The sequence below is a fragment of the Colias philodice genome, chromosome 1 (genome assembly GCF_061535455.1).
Source record: "Colias philodice isolate Cphi_HAF_F1 chromosome 1, ilColPhil1 Martin Lab GWU primary, whole genome shotgun sequence".
Taxonomy (NCBI): domain Eukaryota; kingdom Metazoa; phylum Arthropoda; class Insecta; order Lepidoptera; family Pieridae; genus Colias; species Colias philodice.
The window spans coordinates 12,156,025-12,174,028 of NC_143086.1; the positions used below are offsets into that span (position 1 = coordinate 12,156,025).

At 33.3% G+C, this 18,004-nt stretch overlaps 1 protein-coding gene across 1 annotated transcript; it reads right to left on the reverse strand.

Moving 5' to 3' along the window:
* Nucleotides 1-422: 422 nt before the first annotated feature.
* On the reverse strand, nt 423-11,460 carry LOC149491390 (uncharacterized). Its single transcript, XM_089699572.1, has 3 exons — nt 11,355-11,460; nt 8,959-9,253; nt 423-1,112 (listed from the first exon to the last, which is right to left on the reverse strand). Exons 2-3 carry the CDS (start codon nt 9,244-9,246, stop codon nt 609-611), a joined length of 792 nt encoding a protein of 263 aa, XP_089555698.1. The 5' UTR covers nt 9,247-9,253; nt 11,355-11,460; the 3' UTR covers nt 423-608.
* Between the last annotated feature and the right edge of the window lie 6,544 nt (nt 11,461-18,004).

Below are 18,004 nucleotides of genomic sequence, written 5' to 3' on the forward strand. Positions count from 1 at the left end.
CAGTAAGGAATTATTGAGTTGAATAGCACGTAAGAAAAAACATTGTTATTTTCATTAAAATTTTCTATTTGTACAGATGTATATTGCTTCTACGATAACCAAGCAAAGATAATAAAAAAAAATATATCAATACCATATTATGTAATTGGACAGTTATAATGTCAAATCTGTTTAATAAAAAGTTTACTTCCTAAAGTACAAGACAGTTTCATTGTTTAACTAATCTACATTAGGATAGAACCCAGTTTTCCACTCTGGAAACGCACTAATATTATTAGCAAGGCGGCGTTCAAAGGTAAGTAAGGTTAGGGATTAACCTGTTAAGACCTCGAGATTTCATTCGACTTTAACGCCTACATAGAAACTTCAGAAGGTTCAAGGCGCCGGTCGACTACCTGAAATTTACTACTTGAAATTTAGTATTATAATAATATTCTGTACACTTCAATAAAACCAATGAAAAATTATAATTTTATTCTATATAGAAGTATAAAATAGACACCAACTTCAACATTTAACATTGACAAATGCAAAACATCGTGTAACCTAACTGAGCTCTACGAGTTTACAGTATAGAGTTCGGTCGTATGTTATGTTTACTAATTTGTTTAAAAGGTGACTTGCTTCTTCTCTCGTTCAGAACGGATGGTGACCTTGGAGGAGGTGACGCTGGTGGTGGTGTCGCTGGATTCGGCGTCAGCCACGAGGGCTCTGAGGCGGGCGGCTCTCTTCTCCCTGGCCGCGGTCCTTTCGCTCAGTTCTGACATTTCGTCTTCTAAGTCAGACAAGCGGGCCCTCGTCGCCCTCGCTCTTTGTACTGCAGCTGATTCGTCATCGATGTCCTTGACGGCTGTCCATTTAGTCAGCGAGTTGTCCTCGTTCAATCGTTCGTTCAATCGTCTCGCGATACGTTTCTCTGTGCGATCTTCGTTTTCCTGCAAGGCCCTTCGAGCACCGGATACTTCTGATTGTCCGAGACCTACGCTCTCAAGTATCTTGTCGGAAATCTTCATGCGGTTTTCGATGCTCGCGACGCTGTTTTCGAAGTCGATGTCGTCAGAGAAGCGAGATACCTTCTTGCTGGCGCGGAGGCGTTTCAGTGATTCCGAAATCTGAAAGTTTAATAAGAATATTTTAATACATAATTTTATTTTGATGGATTCATAATAAATTGTCATGAATCAATAGATATATTTCTCTCTAAAATAATTTTATACCCAAAACTATCCTCTCAAAATTATAATCAATTATAGTTTAGCATAATATTATCTAATTGCGAAAAATATTATCAATACACAAAAATGTATAGTGCATTTCACAAAAAATACGATAAGTTTACTTTAGTTAAAAGAAGGTGAAGACGTATTTATGGTTTACTTTTACGAGTGGATCTATAATTGGCATGCACCTGAAATAAGATAATTCAGTGGTTTCAGTGACTGTCTCTTAGAAAAGCAGTTAACGTTAACGTAATGACCTATGGCCAGTATTTATATTCGGTTTGCAGTATACCGCAGTTTGCGGTGAGGAGATCTAATAGCGGTACGTTTAAACTTTTAATATCCTATCCTAGTATAATATTATAAATGCGAAAGTTTGTGACGGTGGGTGTATTTGTATGTGTAGGTGTGTATGTTTATTACTCTAGCACGAAAAAACTACTCAACCGATTACAATGAAATATAGCACACATATTATAGAGGGTAACTTGGATTAAAATATAGGATAGGTTTTATCCCAGAACTCCCACGGGAACGGGAACTATGCGGGTTTTTTTTAAAACGTGGGCGAAGCCGCGGGCGGAAAGCTGGTATTGCATAATACTTTCGCAGCAATATTATTTTGTCTAAATTACTTAGAAATTGGATTTCAATTTATAATAATTGAAGCGACTATTTGAAAAATAAAACTATAATTGCATAGTACCGCAACTATTTGTAATTTCATATTCCAACCTGCGTTTACGAGTGCCAATACAATTTCAAAACAATAGATCGGATATCACATTTGCTTATAAACATGTAATATTGTAAGCTAGAACATGAAAATATTATGACAATGCATGTTGTGGAGTTATAAATACAGATTATGTAATACAAATCGGAATACCGTAACACATAGGTACCTAGTTCCTTTTATCTATTTCTGTTTTGGCTGACACGGACGACATGTAGGTAATGGTGTCTTGCGTTTGATAGTTAATTTTATCATCCAATTGTTAAAGATCAACCAACGGAGCGGCGCGTGTCACATAAAACTCACCATCAATCACGAGAATTAAATTTTGTTGCTGGCTCTGTACACTATGACAGTCAACGATGTGAGCAGCAACAAATTATTTTTATTATGCTTAACTAACAAAAATCGACAGTTAAGCTGACGTGGCCAGTGTTATTTTTGGCGCTATTGAAAAATAAATCAAAATCTACACTTTTTTTTGCAGCAACAAAAAAGCAACAAATTCTGGCGTTGATTTTTTTAATTTCGCTAATTTTTCATCGCCAGCTTTACAGACCTTTATTTAAATTGTACGTTACATATTTTTACTTATTAACAAAATGTCGAAATTCTGCTCAATTTTTATTAATAGACTGAATGGTTCTGAGATTTGCAATTTTTCTACACAAAAGGGCATTTTGACGAGGTATACGAGAAACATTGAAAATAAATTGGTATTCGCATTTCTATACATCAAAATACCTTTACAGAAACCACAATGTTTTTAGATTTGTTTTTGGTCAAAACGTACTCATTGAGTAAAGTTTAAAATAAACATTATTTTTTATCGCTTAAGCAATAAGCATGGTTTAGTTTTATCAAAAGAACAAGTCGTAAGTATTTACTTTTAAGGTATCTTATAGTTTATAGTTAGTTATTATTCGTTAGTTGAAGCACAAATTGATGTATGATGCAGACCAAACCACATTAAACGTTTTCTCCTCAAAACATAATGCTATTTTAAAAGAATCTAAACATACTCTATGTACACAATATATTTATACAATTACTAGCGGTCCGCCCCGGCTTCGCCCGTGGTACATATGAAAAATAGATGTTGGCCGATTCTCAGACTTACCCGATATGCACAGAAAATTTCATGAGAATCGGTCCACCCGTTTCGGAGGAGTATTCAGACTAACATTGTGACACGAGAATTTTATATATAAGATATTCTTCGTAATAAATTATTAGTAAACTATGTTGACGAATTATTTAAATACAAATTACTAACACATAGCCATACTGTGCATACAACGTAAACATCAAGACAGATTCTTCAGTTGAATGAGTAAGAAAGAGTGGGGAGTCGTCGCGTGTATGGCATAGTCATCTATAACATCTCTACACTATCAGCCAACCTACAGTTATTAATATGTTTGTAAAATTATTTATAAACTATTTTTATGACTTCATAATATTTTCTGTTAAATTGGGAGAATTTATTGAAGAATTCTTTAAAATTAAATAATTAAATAACTCGTCGACTCGATATTTGAATTTAACAATTGAATAAAATACTTATTTATACGTATATAATTATGTTCAATTAGCAATATGAGTCGGGTAGGTACTTAAAACTTTTTTCATCTATCTCTATATTATACTAATCGGGTGTTATTTTAGACTCACGTTATTAAAGTATCTTTTTTTTATTGTAAGAAATCATCTGCATTATTCTAACGCAATATCATTAAAACTCTACAAAATTAAATGTGTCTGTAGCTTTATGTACATAATTTAAAACATATTCCATGTTATACTCGTATGTGATTTAATAGTTTATTTCGGTACATATGTGGTGGTGGTAATGCGTATAAATCAAATAATCAAGAAGTTAGTCGTGAAACAGAAACCCGAAATACATAAGAAGTAACTTCGCGCCCGCGGGGCATGCCTTTAGTTTATAATTGTTATTCAGAAAACTTTCGTGTTGCCCGCTATGAAAAACAAGTTTTAATTGTACATAAAATAAATTAATAATGAATGTTTGAGAAATTAAATATACGCATTAATAAAATCGGATTCGTGTTATTATGTTTGTTTTGACATCGTTTCAACATTGAAATTTGAAATTAAATTGATTGCGTTAAATGTTTGAACAAACCTAGGTTTTAATGCAGACGATCGTGCATGTATCATGTATGAGATATGTCTGGATGCAAAAATGCTTTTATTCTTAATATTGAACTACTATTATTACTGCAACAGAGTGCTAGTATGACGTTGGGGCTACACTTTTGGCTCAATATCAAAAAACTCCTACCATATTGTTCCAGCGCATCAGCAATTACAATGAGGTGCCTTTCATATACACTTGTAGATGAAACGAAAGATATGCAAGGATTGTGAATAACAGCTAATATGTATTTAGTAAATATTTGTTTTAAATTTTTATCTACAGGCTGACCAAACCTTGCTCTATATTTATTAAATGAATCCTTGGCCTTTGCTAGATCGATTTATCGCAACTGAAACCCCTTGAATATTTAATTTCTTGAAAATCGTTGGAGTTGTTTCTGAGAATTAGATTATAAATTGATAAAATGAATCATGGTTGAAGAAACGTGTTTTTATTATTTTACTTTTCATTCACCTTTATACTTACTATAACTAATATCGGTAGACATAATACTTTAACAGGGGTTAAAATAATCACAATATACTAAATACATGCAGAATCACAGTAAATATAAATAAACAAAGCATAATAAATACAGCAGTACCAATGACAGAGCTTATCCTATAATACCACAAAGGAAGTCTGAGTAATGGAATGAAATGGTTTTAATATTGCCATACGTTTCATCATACCCCCAGGCGATACTCCATCCCGGTATTACCTAGCCATTACATTATTATAATATAAAAATCAATCATCAATTCATTAGCAGACAGACGGCTTGCTCGGGATTTATTTATAACACTGAGTGAAGGTTTTGTGATCGTGTTGCTGTATGTTTTTTTTTTTGTTTTTTTTCTCGTTAAAGTATTGTAATGCACTTCCATAATTAGAGTCTATGAAATGAAAGATATTGTGTGTTTCCGAAGCATTACCTTTTCACTCGTGTATCATGCTTACTGTTGTTTGTTTTGCTTTGAAATGTATTTCGTTTTGAGATGTATTGAGGTATACTGTATCACTTATAGTGATACAATAGGTACGACAATAAATAAAACATTCTGATTTATCAAAAATAAAATATCAAAAATTATCTTCAAAGCTCACTCACGGACGCAAACTATTTTATTAATTAGATTTTTATTATCATTACCGCTATTTGCCAAGAATTAATGTTTATTTTATATCATTGTTCCATCGTTATAAAAACTTTATGATCAGTTAAATTTTAAATTTTGACGACATACAATACCAGCCTAATAAATGTATGTAAAATTAGTAAAAGATACCGCTTCTTTACATCTAAAGCACGCGTCATAAAGCAATACGTTTTGCCCATGAATACCTAATCAATCAGTAAAATGATCCGCCGTGCCTGTATCGTATTAAACAAAGGGCGAACAATATATTGTTTGCATTAAAACCATCAATCGCAATTTCACATACACCACAAATTAGTGTCGCCGTAACAAAACTAGCCTCCATTAATTACTATATGTGTATTCATGGAATACATCCAACGCTCATTATGCCCGTGCTGATTCAAAAGGATTAATCGGAATTGGCATTACATTCGGTCATTCGGCTATTTATGGTTTCTTTCACATCACATCTATTTTCGTGATCAAAATACGCACGTATTAATCATCCCTTTTATGCATTTATGGGACTCGGGAGCCGAGGGACCCACCTACGTACATATAGCTGCAAATAGACAGTGCATGCGTGTGGGTGGAGAGGAATTTAATTGTTAAGAATTTCAATTATTTTTAACAAGGCTGATCATTAAATCTGTTCCATAGTGAAGAATGAGCACCTGTTTAAGAAAACAATTTTATTTTCAAGCTGTGTGTGTTCTCAAGAAATAGGTTTCTGGATCCTAATCTATAATAGAGTTTGTTATAAGTATTGTGCCCAGAAGGTTTAGAACCTTAGTGCAATTTTATTAATACTATGCTCCAAGGAATTCACTTTCTATTTAAAAGTGACTAGTTGTCTTAATATCAATTAGGTGCCTAATGTCGTGTGAATAAGAAAAAAAATATTCATTATTTTTATTGACGTTTTCGACTCAACATCAACGTTTGACCTGTTGATGAAGTTTCGTTTGACGAGGGCTTGACAATTCGTTACAAAGGCTTTTATTAGAATTTAATTACCTACAGTTACAATCACTGATTGCAAATTTGTATCCCTTTCAACACATGAAGCGTGATAAATGTGCAATTACCATGGCTTTGTGTATGGGATGATGATTTTATAATGTGTTTTATTATGGACCTTTTAGTGGTTTGTCTGAGTCGTAAGCGCGTCTTTTCATATACGATAAAATCAGTATTTTCTCTGGGATATTTTAAAGTAATATGTCGTCCAAGAGAGCCTGTCGTATCAGATGCGAGGCTGAGTCAATCTGCGGGGGGCTCAACGTGGAAGCATGCGGACTGCGGACAGCGGGAAGCGGGGCGAAATGAAATACGTTTGTAGATCAATTACTTTAGATGTACTGAATATACAGACTTTCCAGTTTCCAAAAAACTGTAATCACATTGGTATAATAAGAATCGTGTTGTGCAAAATTGTATTACAGATCTTAAAACAGGTAATGTTAATAAATAAACTTCGAAATAAGCGTTAAAGATCCGAGCGAAAAACAAAATAGTGGCCGGAGAAACATTAACAGTAACACCCACCGTGTTTTTAGCTTCTAAAATGTAATTCTTTGGAAAGCGTATCGCTGCCGCTAATCCTCGACCGTCGTCCGCGAATATGCAGCTTAAGACAAAAAGCGCCTTAATCAGTAAGACGTGTTCATAAAGCAAGCCGTTGCATTTCACTTTATAATGGCATGAAATTGTAATTTGTAACGAAATACGCTGCACTGTCGCGTTTCTGCTAGAAGTTGTATATTGTGCTGAATATTATTTATCCATAGAACTTAGATGTGTGAAAACAACATTTAGATGTTGTTTTAATGTTTTATCCGTTATTTAAAATACCTTTCATTTCGTTCGAAATTGGCTTATGTCACCCTTATAAAAAGCAAATGCGAAGTAAGCCATTTGGCGAGTGATTGAATAAACTCACATTGAATTGTTCGCGGTGTCTAGAAAAAAGTCTTTAATACTGTGATGCGATTTCTGAACTAATTAAAGTCAACCCGGATCACCTCACACGCATGTTCCCTAACCTTATATCAATTATATAACCAACAGATATTATATTATGCCATAGCAATTATAGCTCTAACGTGGATTCACCCTTTCACAGCGCCCCTGAGTAAACCGCACAGAAATGACATTAATGTATTTCCCCGAAAACGGCTTATTACAGACCGAACATCATAATATTTGCAAGCACTGTGTACCTACATCGAGTACACACATGTTCCGCTTTTAATTATAGACTATATTGCAACTTAATAAATACGTCACACATAGTCCAATGGTCAAAAATCAACACGGAGACGGATATTGGTTTTTGTATCAAACAGATTCACCCTGTTTCAATGTTGAAAATACCTTGGGGCAATGCAATATACCCGCCTCTTATAATTTAAATAATGTTATTGAATCCGTTGTGGACTCGAAAGCGCGATATTACCAACGGAATACCTACACTTGTAAAATTTGTAAATGCAGTGGTATCTACTGAATTAATTGATATTAGCTTTTAATGTAATCTCATTCGGTAATTAATGGATTTGGTTTGATTTAACATGCGATTTTCGTTTACGATTCAGTGGTATAATTAGAGGATTAAATATTAATTACCTATATAACATACCACAAAAATTTTCTAATTAATATGTTTGTATTTAATTATGTTTTGCGGCTAATGTTTCAATATTGAATATTATGTATTAGGATTTTGGATATAACTCGATTCCACCATTTTAACTTTGATAAGGTTAGTCTAAATTGATCAAAAATATTTATTATTTGAAATTTTCATTAAATAGAGAGAAATGGAGCTCTTAAAAGTTGCACCTATTGGTTTAATATGTTATATTGTTAATGTTACTATATTAATATATTCTAATCTGTGTTAGCCTAATCTCAATGATATTATATATATAAAGTGCTAGGAACTTGAAATACGTCTTGTCTCAAGAAGAAGGTCCAATCTTAACAAAACTTGGTTACTAAAAACTCTATTATAACGCAGTGAAATAGAATAGCAATGGAAAAATATGATATTATTGTAAATTAAATAAAATTTTTCAACACGAATTCCATTTATAGAATTTAAATTCAAGCTCAATAACTTGACATTTTTGTGAGAAAATAGACGGGTCCGCTTGTTGGAAAATTGAAATGTGAGTTCACAGCGTCGCGCTGTCAGTCAACTATTTCAAGATGATAGGGAGTGCTGCCAAAATCTGACGATGAGTTAATTTGATGGGAAAATGATAATTAGCGAATCGAAAGCACTTCTGATATTTCATGAAATTGAGTTGTTAATCCCGAAGGGCTTCCACGGAAGAGGTTAATTGAAAAATATGAGTGTTTACAATATTTACTTTGAATTATTTTCCGTTGATTGGGATATTTAGATCTTGAAAGTATTGGCTTGTTTTAACGATATCTTAATTTAATTTTTCACTCGAATAGTTTCACTCGACATACTTTTCCGAGGTAGGAGTGGATGTTAATAGATATTGAAATTGTAGTTCTGCCGTCTTTATTAACGGTGGGAAATTGAATATTGGAAAATTACGTTAAAAATAAGTCTTGTGAATATGTTTGCTGTAAGTAAAAATACATATATGTATATATCTGCATATATATATAATATACATATTGATGATTAGTGTCAAATTAAAACTCAAGAATGCTTACATCCTCATTGAGTTCGTCATCTTCAAAAGCAGAAGACAGAGGTCTGCCGCGTTGGGCACGTGCTCCCCTCGAGTCGAAGAAATCATCAGCAGCTGCGGGTGTCTCGATGTCCTCTAGAGCGCTCCTGATGCGGTTCTGCACTTCAGACCTGATGGTCTCCTTCTCGGGCTCACGGGCCACTGGGACCTTGCCATCCAAACGGTCCAGTACCGGGCGGTAGTAGCTCTCACCCTTGTTGTAGTTGCAGTCATAGACGCGTGTGCGTCTTGTTCTTCCAAGACGACTCATTGTTTACCTGTATCAAAAGTTTCATTGTAGCGTGTTACATTCCCAAAATAACGTTCACAAATAAACATCACGCAATTTAAATGTCTCGTATAACGTAATGTACGGACATAATCATAGTTAAACGTTGATGTCGAAAATATATTTCAGTATTTTCATATGCTGCATTCCATTAACACAAAAAAACAAACAAAACATATGCTAAAATTGAATAACTCTTCAAACTTTAATATCCGGGAGATAGACAAAGCACAATTGTGCCCACCTGCATATTTTTGAAGTGGGAAGCAAGCGAATAGATGCACTTTACGAAATGTGGGTCATACGCAAAATTAACCGAGCTTCGTATGCTTTTGTCTCTCTCTAATTCTTTTTATTGTAAAAGGCTAAGGTAAAAGGTTAATGTAAACAAACGTTTATCTAGGAAATGGAATGTAATTTTTCATCTGTAACAGGATCCAATTATTTTCTCGTTATATTTTTAATAGTATAAAGAAACGTTTGGATTCAGTGCAATTTACGGATTTTTTAAAGAAAAAGTATTTTTAAATGAAGTTTAAATAAAACTATCTTATTTTGAACAATAGCTAGATATTATTGTTCGTAACTGAAACTGTGTCTCTGCTTGCATAGATTCGTATTATCAAAAGTAGTTTTAAGAATTTCAGAACATTCTTTTATATGGATACAAAATAACTTTGAGAAATTTATGCAAATTGTGTATGTATAATCTAATATATATATTATAAAGGCGAAAGTTTGTAAGGATGTATGGATGTATGGATGTTTGTTACTCTTTCACGTAAAAACTACTGAACCGATTACAATGAAATTTAGCACACATATAGAGGGTAACTTGGATTAACACAAAAGATAAGATAAGTTTTTATCCCGGAAATCCCACGGGAACGGGAACTATGCGGGTTTTCCTTTGCAAACGCGGGCGAAGCCGCGGGCGGAAATCTAGTATCTAATATGTTAGCCAGCATTTGTATTTGACAAAATAATTAATCCAATCTCTTTTTATTTTGCCTGCTCCGACACATGTTATTGTGTTCTTTATTCAGCTGTTTTAACTGCTTCCTATCTGATAGCTTGGCATTTCAATTTCGTTGTTATGCTAAAATTGAGATTGGTTTTGAATTTGATTTGTTCAAGTTTTGTACTCAAATGGTAACGAATGAAGCTCACACGGAAACACAATCTGTATTTTCTTGTTAATAGTTTTTATCTAAACTGAATCCCAGCCGCGTCTATATTCGGGAAATGATAGTTGCATGAAAGTAATGGATTTTTGTTTCACCAGAGAATGATTGTACACTAAAAAGTATTCGATAAATTAAAGTAAACACTACCGAGTTTATATTTCGCTTATATAAGCAGTATTACAAAAATCCTCAAATATATTTTTTCTATTTATTCTCGCTTCCGAGGAATGCTTTTAAACTGTTTTAACGAGTCTCGTAAACTGATGTTTTGTAACAATAAAAGTGTGATCACATGACAGCAACGTACGGCACCCGTTTAATTATGTTTTTATGTATAATAATCGCGCTGAATGTTTAAAACTTTTAAATATGAACAGTGAACACGTATGTTAATATTCTTACGAAAACAACGCCTACGTGCGATAAAATCTTACTGGCGTCGTAATATTTGAATGAATCCCGGTTATTATGAATGAAACTGAATGTATACATACAATCATCACTATATAAATTTTTGAAACCATACAAAAACATTACGTAAATATCTCTTTGAGAGTACTATCGATCATTTTCCCTTTCATTCTCAAGCACTGACGCGTGCGCCGAACATTGGTACAATTTCAAAATAGATATCGCAAACATTCGATATGGGGATATTTATAGTAGCGAAACCCGGTTTCTGTCCGAACACTATTGTTATAAGTAATTGAATGTTTGGGAGTAAACTATAGTAAATATAGCCCGATATCACTGATCATGTATAACAGAGCAGTGATACGTTCCATACTTTTGAAAAAGCATTGAGGTTTATTTGGAGAAGCATGATAAAAAATCGCACAGCGTTTAATAAAAAAAGAAAATTCGCAGCGGTAAATACCGACAAATAAAAATATAAAGACTAACCTGGAGCGTGTATTTGCGTCGAGAAGGAAGATGGAACTGAATATTCTGGTTGAGAGGATGGCGGAGCGGCGTGGGCGATACTATGTTTAACCGTGAGCCACACCGAAATATACTGACTTTTGTTTCATCTGATTTCCTACACGAAAATCTGAAGCGCGGACGCCCGTCATCGATTTCCGAAATCATTCTTCACGACTTTAACCTTGTCCCGTTGTTGTGAAAACTACGTACCTACATTAGTAAAATATTTTCGATATTGCAGTCATTTCTCTTCAATTAGTTGCTTGACCTAGTAATGTCTAGACGGAGTATTGTTTTACTTTGCGTTGCGTTAAAAATAAAATAAGCACTAAAAACATAATGCGGTCATAATTCATAATATTATATTATTAATTATATTAATATTAATTTATTTCCTTCGTATAATCACGACTCCATTATAAGAGTTAAATATCAATAGTAATATAATTAACCTCAGTTCGTAGATTAAATAAATAGTTTAATATTAAAAACTAAGTTTACACTTCTATTAAAGGTTTCTTATATCTATTACAAAACGTGAAAAGCTTCTTTCACTGAAAAAATATATTTATTTTATTTCTTAAATTATTAGCGACCACGCTTTAAACGTACAGTGCATGTGAAAAATCTTCATCGGTAAAATAATTTTACAGAATATCCTTGTTATATAATATATTTTTTTAAATCCTAATATAATAATCCGATCTTTTTTATAGGAAACTAGCTTTAGGCCTGCGTCTCACGTACGCTTCGCATTATCCTTTATTATTAGTAAAACACATGCCTTTTAGTATATTTTATTTGGCAATACATTCATTATTTCACATTTCGTATTACAATCCAGACTTGTTAAATTTATTATGCGTTACGATACATGCATTGGAACGTAGGTCAAAAGTAGAAGTAAAGGTGAAATTTCGACTTCATCATAGTACAAATTATTCGTTATTTTTAGAACAAATGAGCATTACTTATTGTAGATTCTACAAATCATTGCGATTCGTGTGGACGATGTATCGTAAGCAGATGCTGCATACTAAAATCTTCGACAATTGACTTATTAATCATCTCTGATGCAGCTTGGTGTGGGTGCTTTATCTTCCTGCGTAACATGCAATGGGGTGAACTCTGGGGCTTATTCATAGTCCATTTTCAGGATACATAACACATGGCAATCCATTTAAAAAGACAAGAGTTGTGATTAGAGCAATATAACCGTTGATCACCTGTAACAAGGTATTAGGTAGGTAATTATTTTTGGTGGTGGATCGTAACTTTTTCCTAGCTATGTTAAAAGTGTTTAAAAGTCAGGTTGGTAATAATGAAAAACGACTGTAAAATTTGCTGTACAGTAAAAATAAGGCCGGCATATTAAAAATGTAAAATGTTTTCCTTTAGGGATACCAAAGAACTGTTGTTTACCAACTAAGATTGGAAGAAATTGTTTGTGCCAGCTCGTTAACCTATTTTTTGTACATAGCAAAGGCGCTAAGCAGATTTAGTTTTAATTTTAGAATATCCTATAAATAAGACTGCAATCGTACTCATTATTTATTCATATACACCATAAATGAGTAACGAATGACCTGATTTCTATAGAATTCTCGCTAGCTATATAAACATTTTAACAACTACGGCCTCAAAATGTTCTAGAAAATAGTAGAGGGTATTATAGTGCAACACGGAAGTTTTGGAGAAAGCATTATTTCATAAAAAAAATTGTGACACACTAAAAGTTGGCGGTTCATTCACGATGCACGATCTAAGTTTTCATTAAAATAGGCTTCAAGCGTATAATTTATTTATTTATTTATTTATATTTATTTATTTATGATAAGGTACCTTACAGCTAGTGATACAATTTTTGAGATGAATAAATACTAAGCTACGCCAATTAAAAGGTACACCAATAGGTAGTAAAAATAATATACGTATGTGAACAAAGACTAGTATAAGAATTTTACAAATGATAAGAGAAAATATTTTAATTTCATGTAGGTAAAGTAAGCATTGATCAAGCCCAATAAGTATTTATAAAGAAAGGAAATGTTTTAAATATCTACGAATTCATAATAAATTAAAACCAACTTAATTTAATATTAAGTAAAACCTGGTAAGTAGGATGTGATTGTGAGTGTGAGTGTGTGTGTGTGTGTGTGTGTGTGAAAGTGCGTGTATAAGAATGTGTGAGTGTAATAGCAGTGAGTGTAAAAAGCTAATGTATTATATTATTATGTGAGCTGAGCTTCAGTATTGATTAATTGTAAAATTTGTTTTTTAAAACTAGTACGCGATAAACAGAAGGGATCCACACAAGAAAATTTTTTATTATAAATGTCCGGGAGCCTATGGAGCGATGACATTTTTAGATAATTAGTTGATGTAGCCGGCACGTGGAATAGGCGTGTATGGCGAGTACGCTGTGTGGGTACAAGATACTTTATATTTTCCAACGCTGTGGAATAGTCAAACTTGTTGTTCACGATATCGTATAACAACATAATGTCTATTATATCTCTCCTATCCTCCAAAGTATTTAACCCATAATGTGAGCAAGCCTGTTCATAATTCAACGAATAATGTTTTGTTTTATAATTCATTTTGTTCACAAATATTTTTTGTATTGCTTCCAATCTTTTAATGTGACATTTATATTGCGGTCGCCAGATCACACTTGCAAATTCGAGAACACTACGTACGTAGGCAAAATAAAGAACTTTCAAGCAAGTAATGTCGTTAAATGGATCAGCTTGTCGCAAGATGAAACCAAGATTTTTGTAGGCTTTATGAACAATAAAATCCACGTGTGTACGATATGCAAGTTTGACGTCCAGAATCACACCTAGGTCCCTTACTGAAGTAACAGCAGGTATAGATTCACTATTAATTTTATAATCAAAACAAATAATATTATTATTTCTATTACGGGTAAAACTTATTTTTTGGCATTTTTTTATATTAATTGATATTTTATTTAATTTATAATAGTCACTTAATCTATTAAGATCATCCTGAAGACATTGACAATCGTAAGAGGAAGTGACTTTTCTGAATATTTTTTTATCATCAGCATAAAGTAAGAAATTAGAATTTACAAAGCAGTTACCAATGTCGAATAAATAAATGTTATACAATAAGGGACCGAGATGCGATCCCTGCGGGACGCCCGAAGTAATATCAACAAAATCTGATTTAAACCCTCCTAGAATCACCGATTGACTGCGGTTCCTGATATAAGACTCTATCCATCTGAGAAGATCACCCCTGATACCCACCGCATAAAGCTTACGGATAAGAACATTATGACTTACTCTATCAAATGCCTTCTCGAAATCTGTGTAAATTACATCGACCTGTGCTCCTTCACTCATGATCTTATTTGTGTAGTGTGTTAAGTCTAATAAGTTAGTAGTAACGTTCCGTGATTTAATAAAACCGTGTTGTTGAGTAGGAATACATTTAAGTGTATGAGTGTAGATTTTTTGGTATACTACTTTTTCCAGCATTTTAGCAAATATATTAAGTAGTGATATGCCCCTATAGTTAGTTATATCTTTCTTCGAGTCTTTTTTATGTATGGGCACAATTAAAGCCTTTTTCCATAAGTCTGGGAAAATTCCTTCGGTTATGGAACGTTGGAAGAGTATGCGTAAAGGTGTTCTAAGACTAGTTCCACAGTTTTTAATGAAGACAGCCGGTATGCCATCCGACCCGGCTCCCTTTCTATAGTCCAAATCCCGAATTAGCTTAATAATCTCCTGATCTTTAATTGTGATTGAGCAAAGGCTATCAGCAAGCTCAAAATCGTCTACAGTAGTAATTGGGTCAGTAGTATTATCATCGGATTGAAAAACGGATAAGAAAAATTCACTAAACGCTGAACAAATGTCGTTACCATCAGTAAGGTTGCGTTCACGGAAAATCATACTGCATGGGTAACTAGAGTTATTTCGTTTGTCTTTAATATACGTCCAGAATTCTTTAGGCGTGGTTTTAATAGATTTTTGACAACGTAAAATGTATTTTAAGTACGCTTCGTCCTGGAGTTTTTTTACTCTAGTTCTAAGCAGTGAAAAAGATGCGTAATCGTTTGGATTTTTGTATTTCTTCCAACGAAAGTGAAGCTTATATTTTTCTTTTATTAAATTAATTAATGCAGGCGTATACCATTTCGGATATTGACGACGAGATGAAATCCTAACAGACGGTACGTATTTCTCTATTAGAGAATTTAAAACATTATAAAATTTATCGATGGAAATATTAATTGATGCGGAATTTAAAACGTCAGTCCAATTTATTTTACTAATTTCACGATTTATTGTAGTATAATCAGCCTTATAGAATTTTTTTATTTTAGAAAACTGGGAACGTAACGGTTGTATATAAACATCTTTTATTGTAATTACAAATGGTTGATGGTATCGATCAATGTTGACAAGGGAATCAGAGGATATAATATCATTACAATCAATAGATAAATTAGAGAACACGAGATCTAAAATATTACCACAACAGTTAGGTGATAAGTTGTACTGATTAGTCCCCATTAAGGTTGTTAAATTCATTAGGTCCAGAGAGGCATCTAAAAGATCATTAGTACAGGTATCTGTAATAATAAAAGAGTGATCCTTCAACCAAGTAATAAACGGCAAATTAAAATCGCCCACTATCAAATATTTGTTATTAGGGTAGCATTCATACAAGGACAGTAACGCTGCGTTTAAAGATCTTATATTACCAGGCAAATCAGAATTAGGAGGCAAGTACACAGCAACAATGTGAAGGTCACCTTGACTTTTACCAAATTGACAGTTAAAAGACTTACCAGGTATAGTTAGCCAGGCACTTTCCACGTTACCGCACGTAATATTTTGAGTTAAGTAACCACAAAACGCTTTTTTAACGCATATAACAACGCCTCCGCCTTTCATTTTATGTTTCCTATCAAATCTGAAAACGTCATAGCGTGAATCACAAATCTCTGAGTCAAGAATTCCATCACACAACCAACTTTCCGTTAAAATAATAATATCATAATTGCTTAGTACGATATTTTTATGCAGTTCCGGTAACTTAGTTCGCAAGCCGCGAGTGTTTTGGTAGTAAATGTTAATAAAATTACGTTTGGAAGTCATTGAGAACAAGTATAAAACAATTTAAATGTTAAGTAAAGTACAATAGCAAAGTAATCGATTAAATCGAAATAAAATTAACTTACAAGTTATATAAAGTATTATCGCGGCAAAACATATACCTATCTTAAGTATTTTTATTAATATTACACTATTCACATGAATATCATAACGATAATTATAGAATAAAACTATCGGAACACGACAAAAATTGTTAAAAATATTGCGGGCAGTTCTGAAAAAAGTAATGCAGTACAGGGGAGCGGAACCTTTTATAATGAAGTCGTAATAATAATTATTTATATATGAAGTTGACGTAAAATAATTTATTGAGAGCTCACGTATAATGTAAATTAAAATGTTTTTATATTGTGTAGTGTTTAAGTGTGTTAAAAAATTGTAAGTGGTGGATACTGAAGATATAAAAGCGTATGTAATATGTAGGGCATGATCAAAACTTAAAATTAATAACATAACTAAAAGAAGTAAATTGCTATTGAAATAAATGGTTAAGGGCAGGTTTCTAAAAAATTCTTCAGGTCTTCATCCGAAGCTATGACCTTCGCCGGCGCTTTCTCATGTGCGCGTAAATATATGGTGCAATTTCTGATCCAAACGAACTTAATGTTTCTTTCTTTGGCACGTTGCTTGCAGTTGTTAAGTAATAATTTATTAGCGATTGTAAGATGTTCATTAATAAATATCTTCAGGGAGTTACCCGTGAAACCAAGGTCATGTGATGTTATGCCTTTTACTTTGTTAGACTTTTTAAAGTTATTGATCAAAGTATCCTTTGTGGCTTTGTCTTTCAGTTTGACTATTATCTTTCGTGGGCTGTCCTTCTTGTCTCTGAATGATTGAACCCTTGTAATGAATTCAACATCTTCCTGGTTGAGGTTACAGCTAATAGCGGAGGCTAGACGAAGGAATACTTTCTGTAAGTTTTCATTAGATTCTTCAGGCACACCGATAATTTCCACATTTAAAAATCTATTCTTTTGTTCTGTGCGACCTTGTTCAAGTTCCAGGGCAGAGATTTTCGCTAGAAGAGTATTTATAGTGTTACGACTCTTAGCTGCTTCAACTTCTGACCTTTGAAAGCGTTCTCCAAATCCCTTCATATCTGACTTTAACTTCTTCATATCTTCGTTTAGTCTGTCAACTATGGATAACTTGCAGTCTATATCTTCCAGTCTTTTGTATAAATCTTCAATCACATTTGCATTTATTTTGCTCGTTAAGTCGTTCAAATCACTCCTTAACTTTTCAACCTTTTCCGGCAGAGTAGAGAGCGGTGATAGCATTTCCTCAATCCTATTCAAAGATGACTGATAGGAATTAGGCTCAGTACTAGGTTTAACGGCGTCACCGGATGAGACAGAGTTTCTACAGTCAGGACAGCACCAAGAATTTTGTCGTTCAGTGCCAAGTCTCCGCCAGCCAATTTCAGATAACGTCGCACAGTGGAAGTGGTAAGTGTTACGGCAGCTCGAA

Excerpts from the sequence above, each read along its gene's own strand:
- LOC149491390 (XM_089699572.1), bottom strand. The coding sequence starts at position 9,246 with ATGAGTCGTCTTGGAAGAACAAGACGCACACGCGTCTATGACTGCAAC. Across the intron at positions 1,113-8,958 it reads ATGACGAACTCAATGAGGAT|ATTTCGGAATCACTGAAACG; the intron begins GTAAGCATTCTT and ends TTAAACTTTCAG.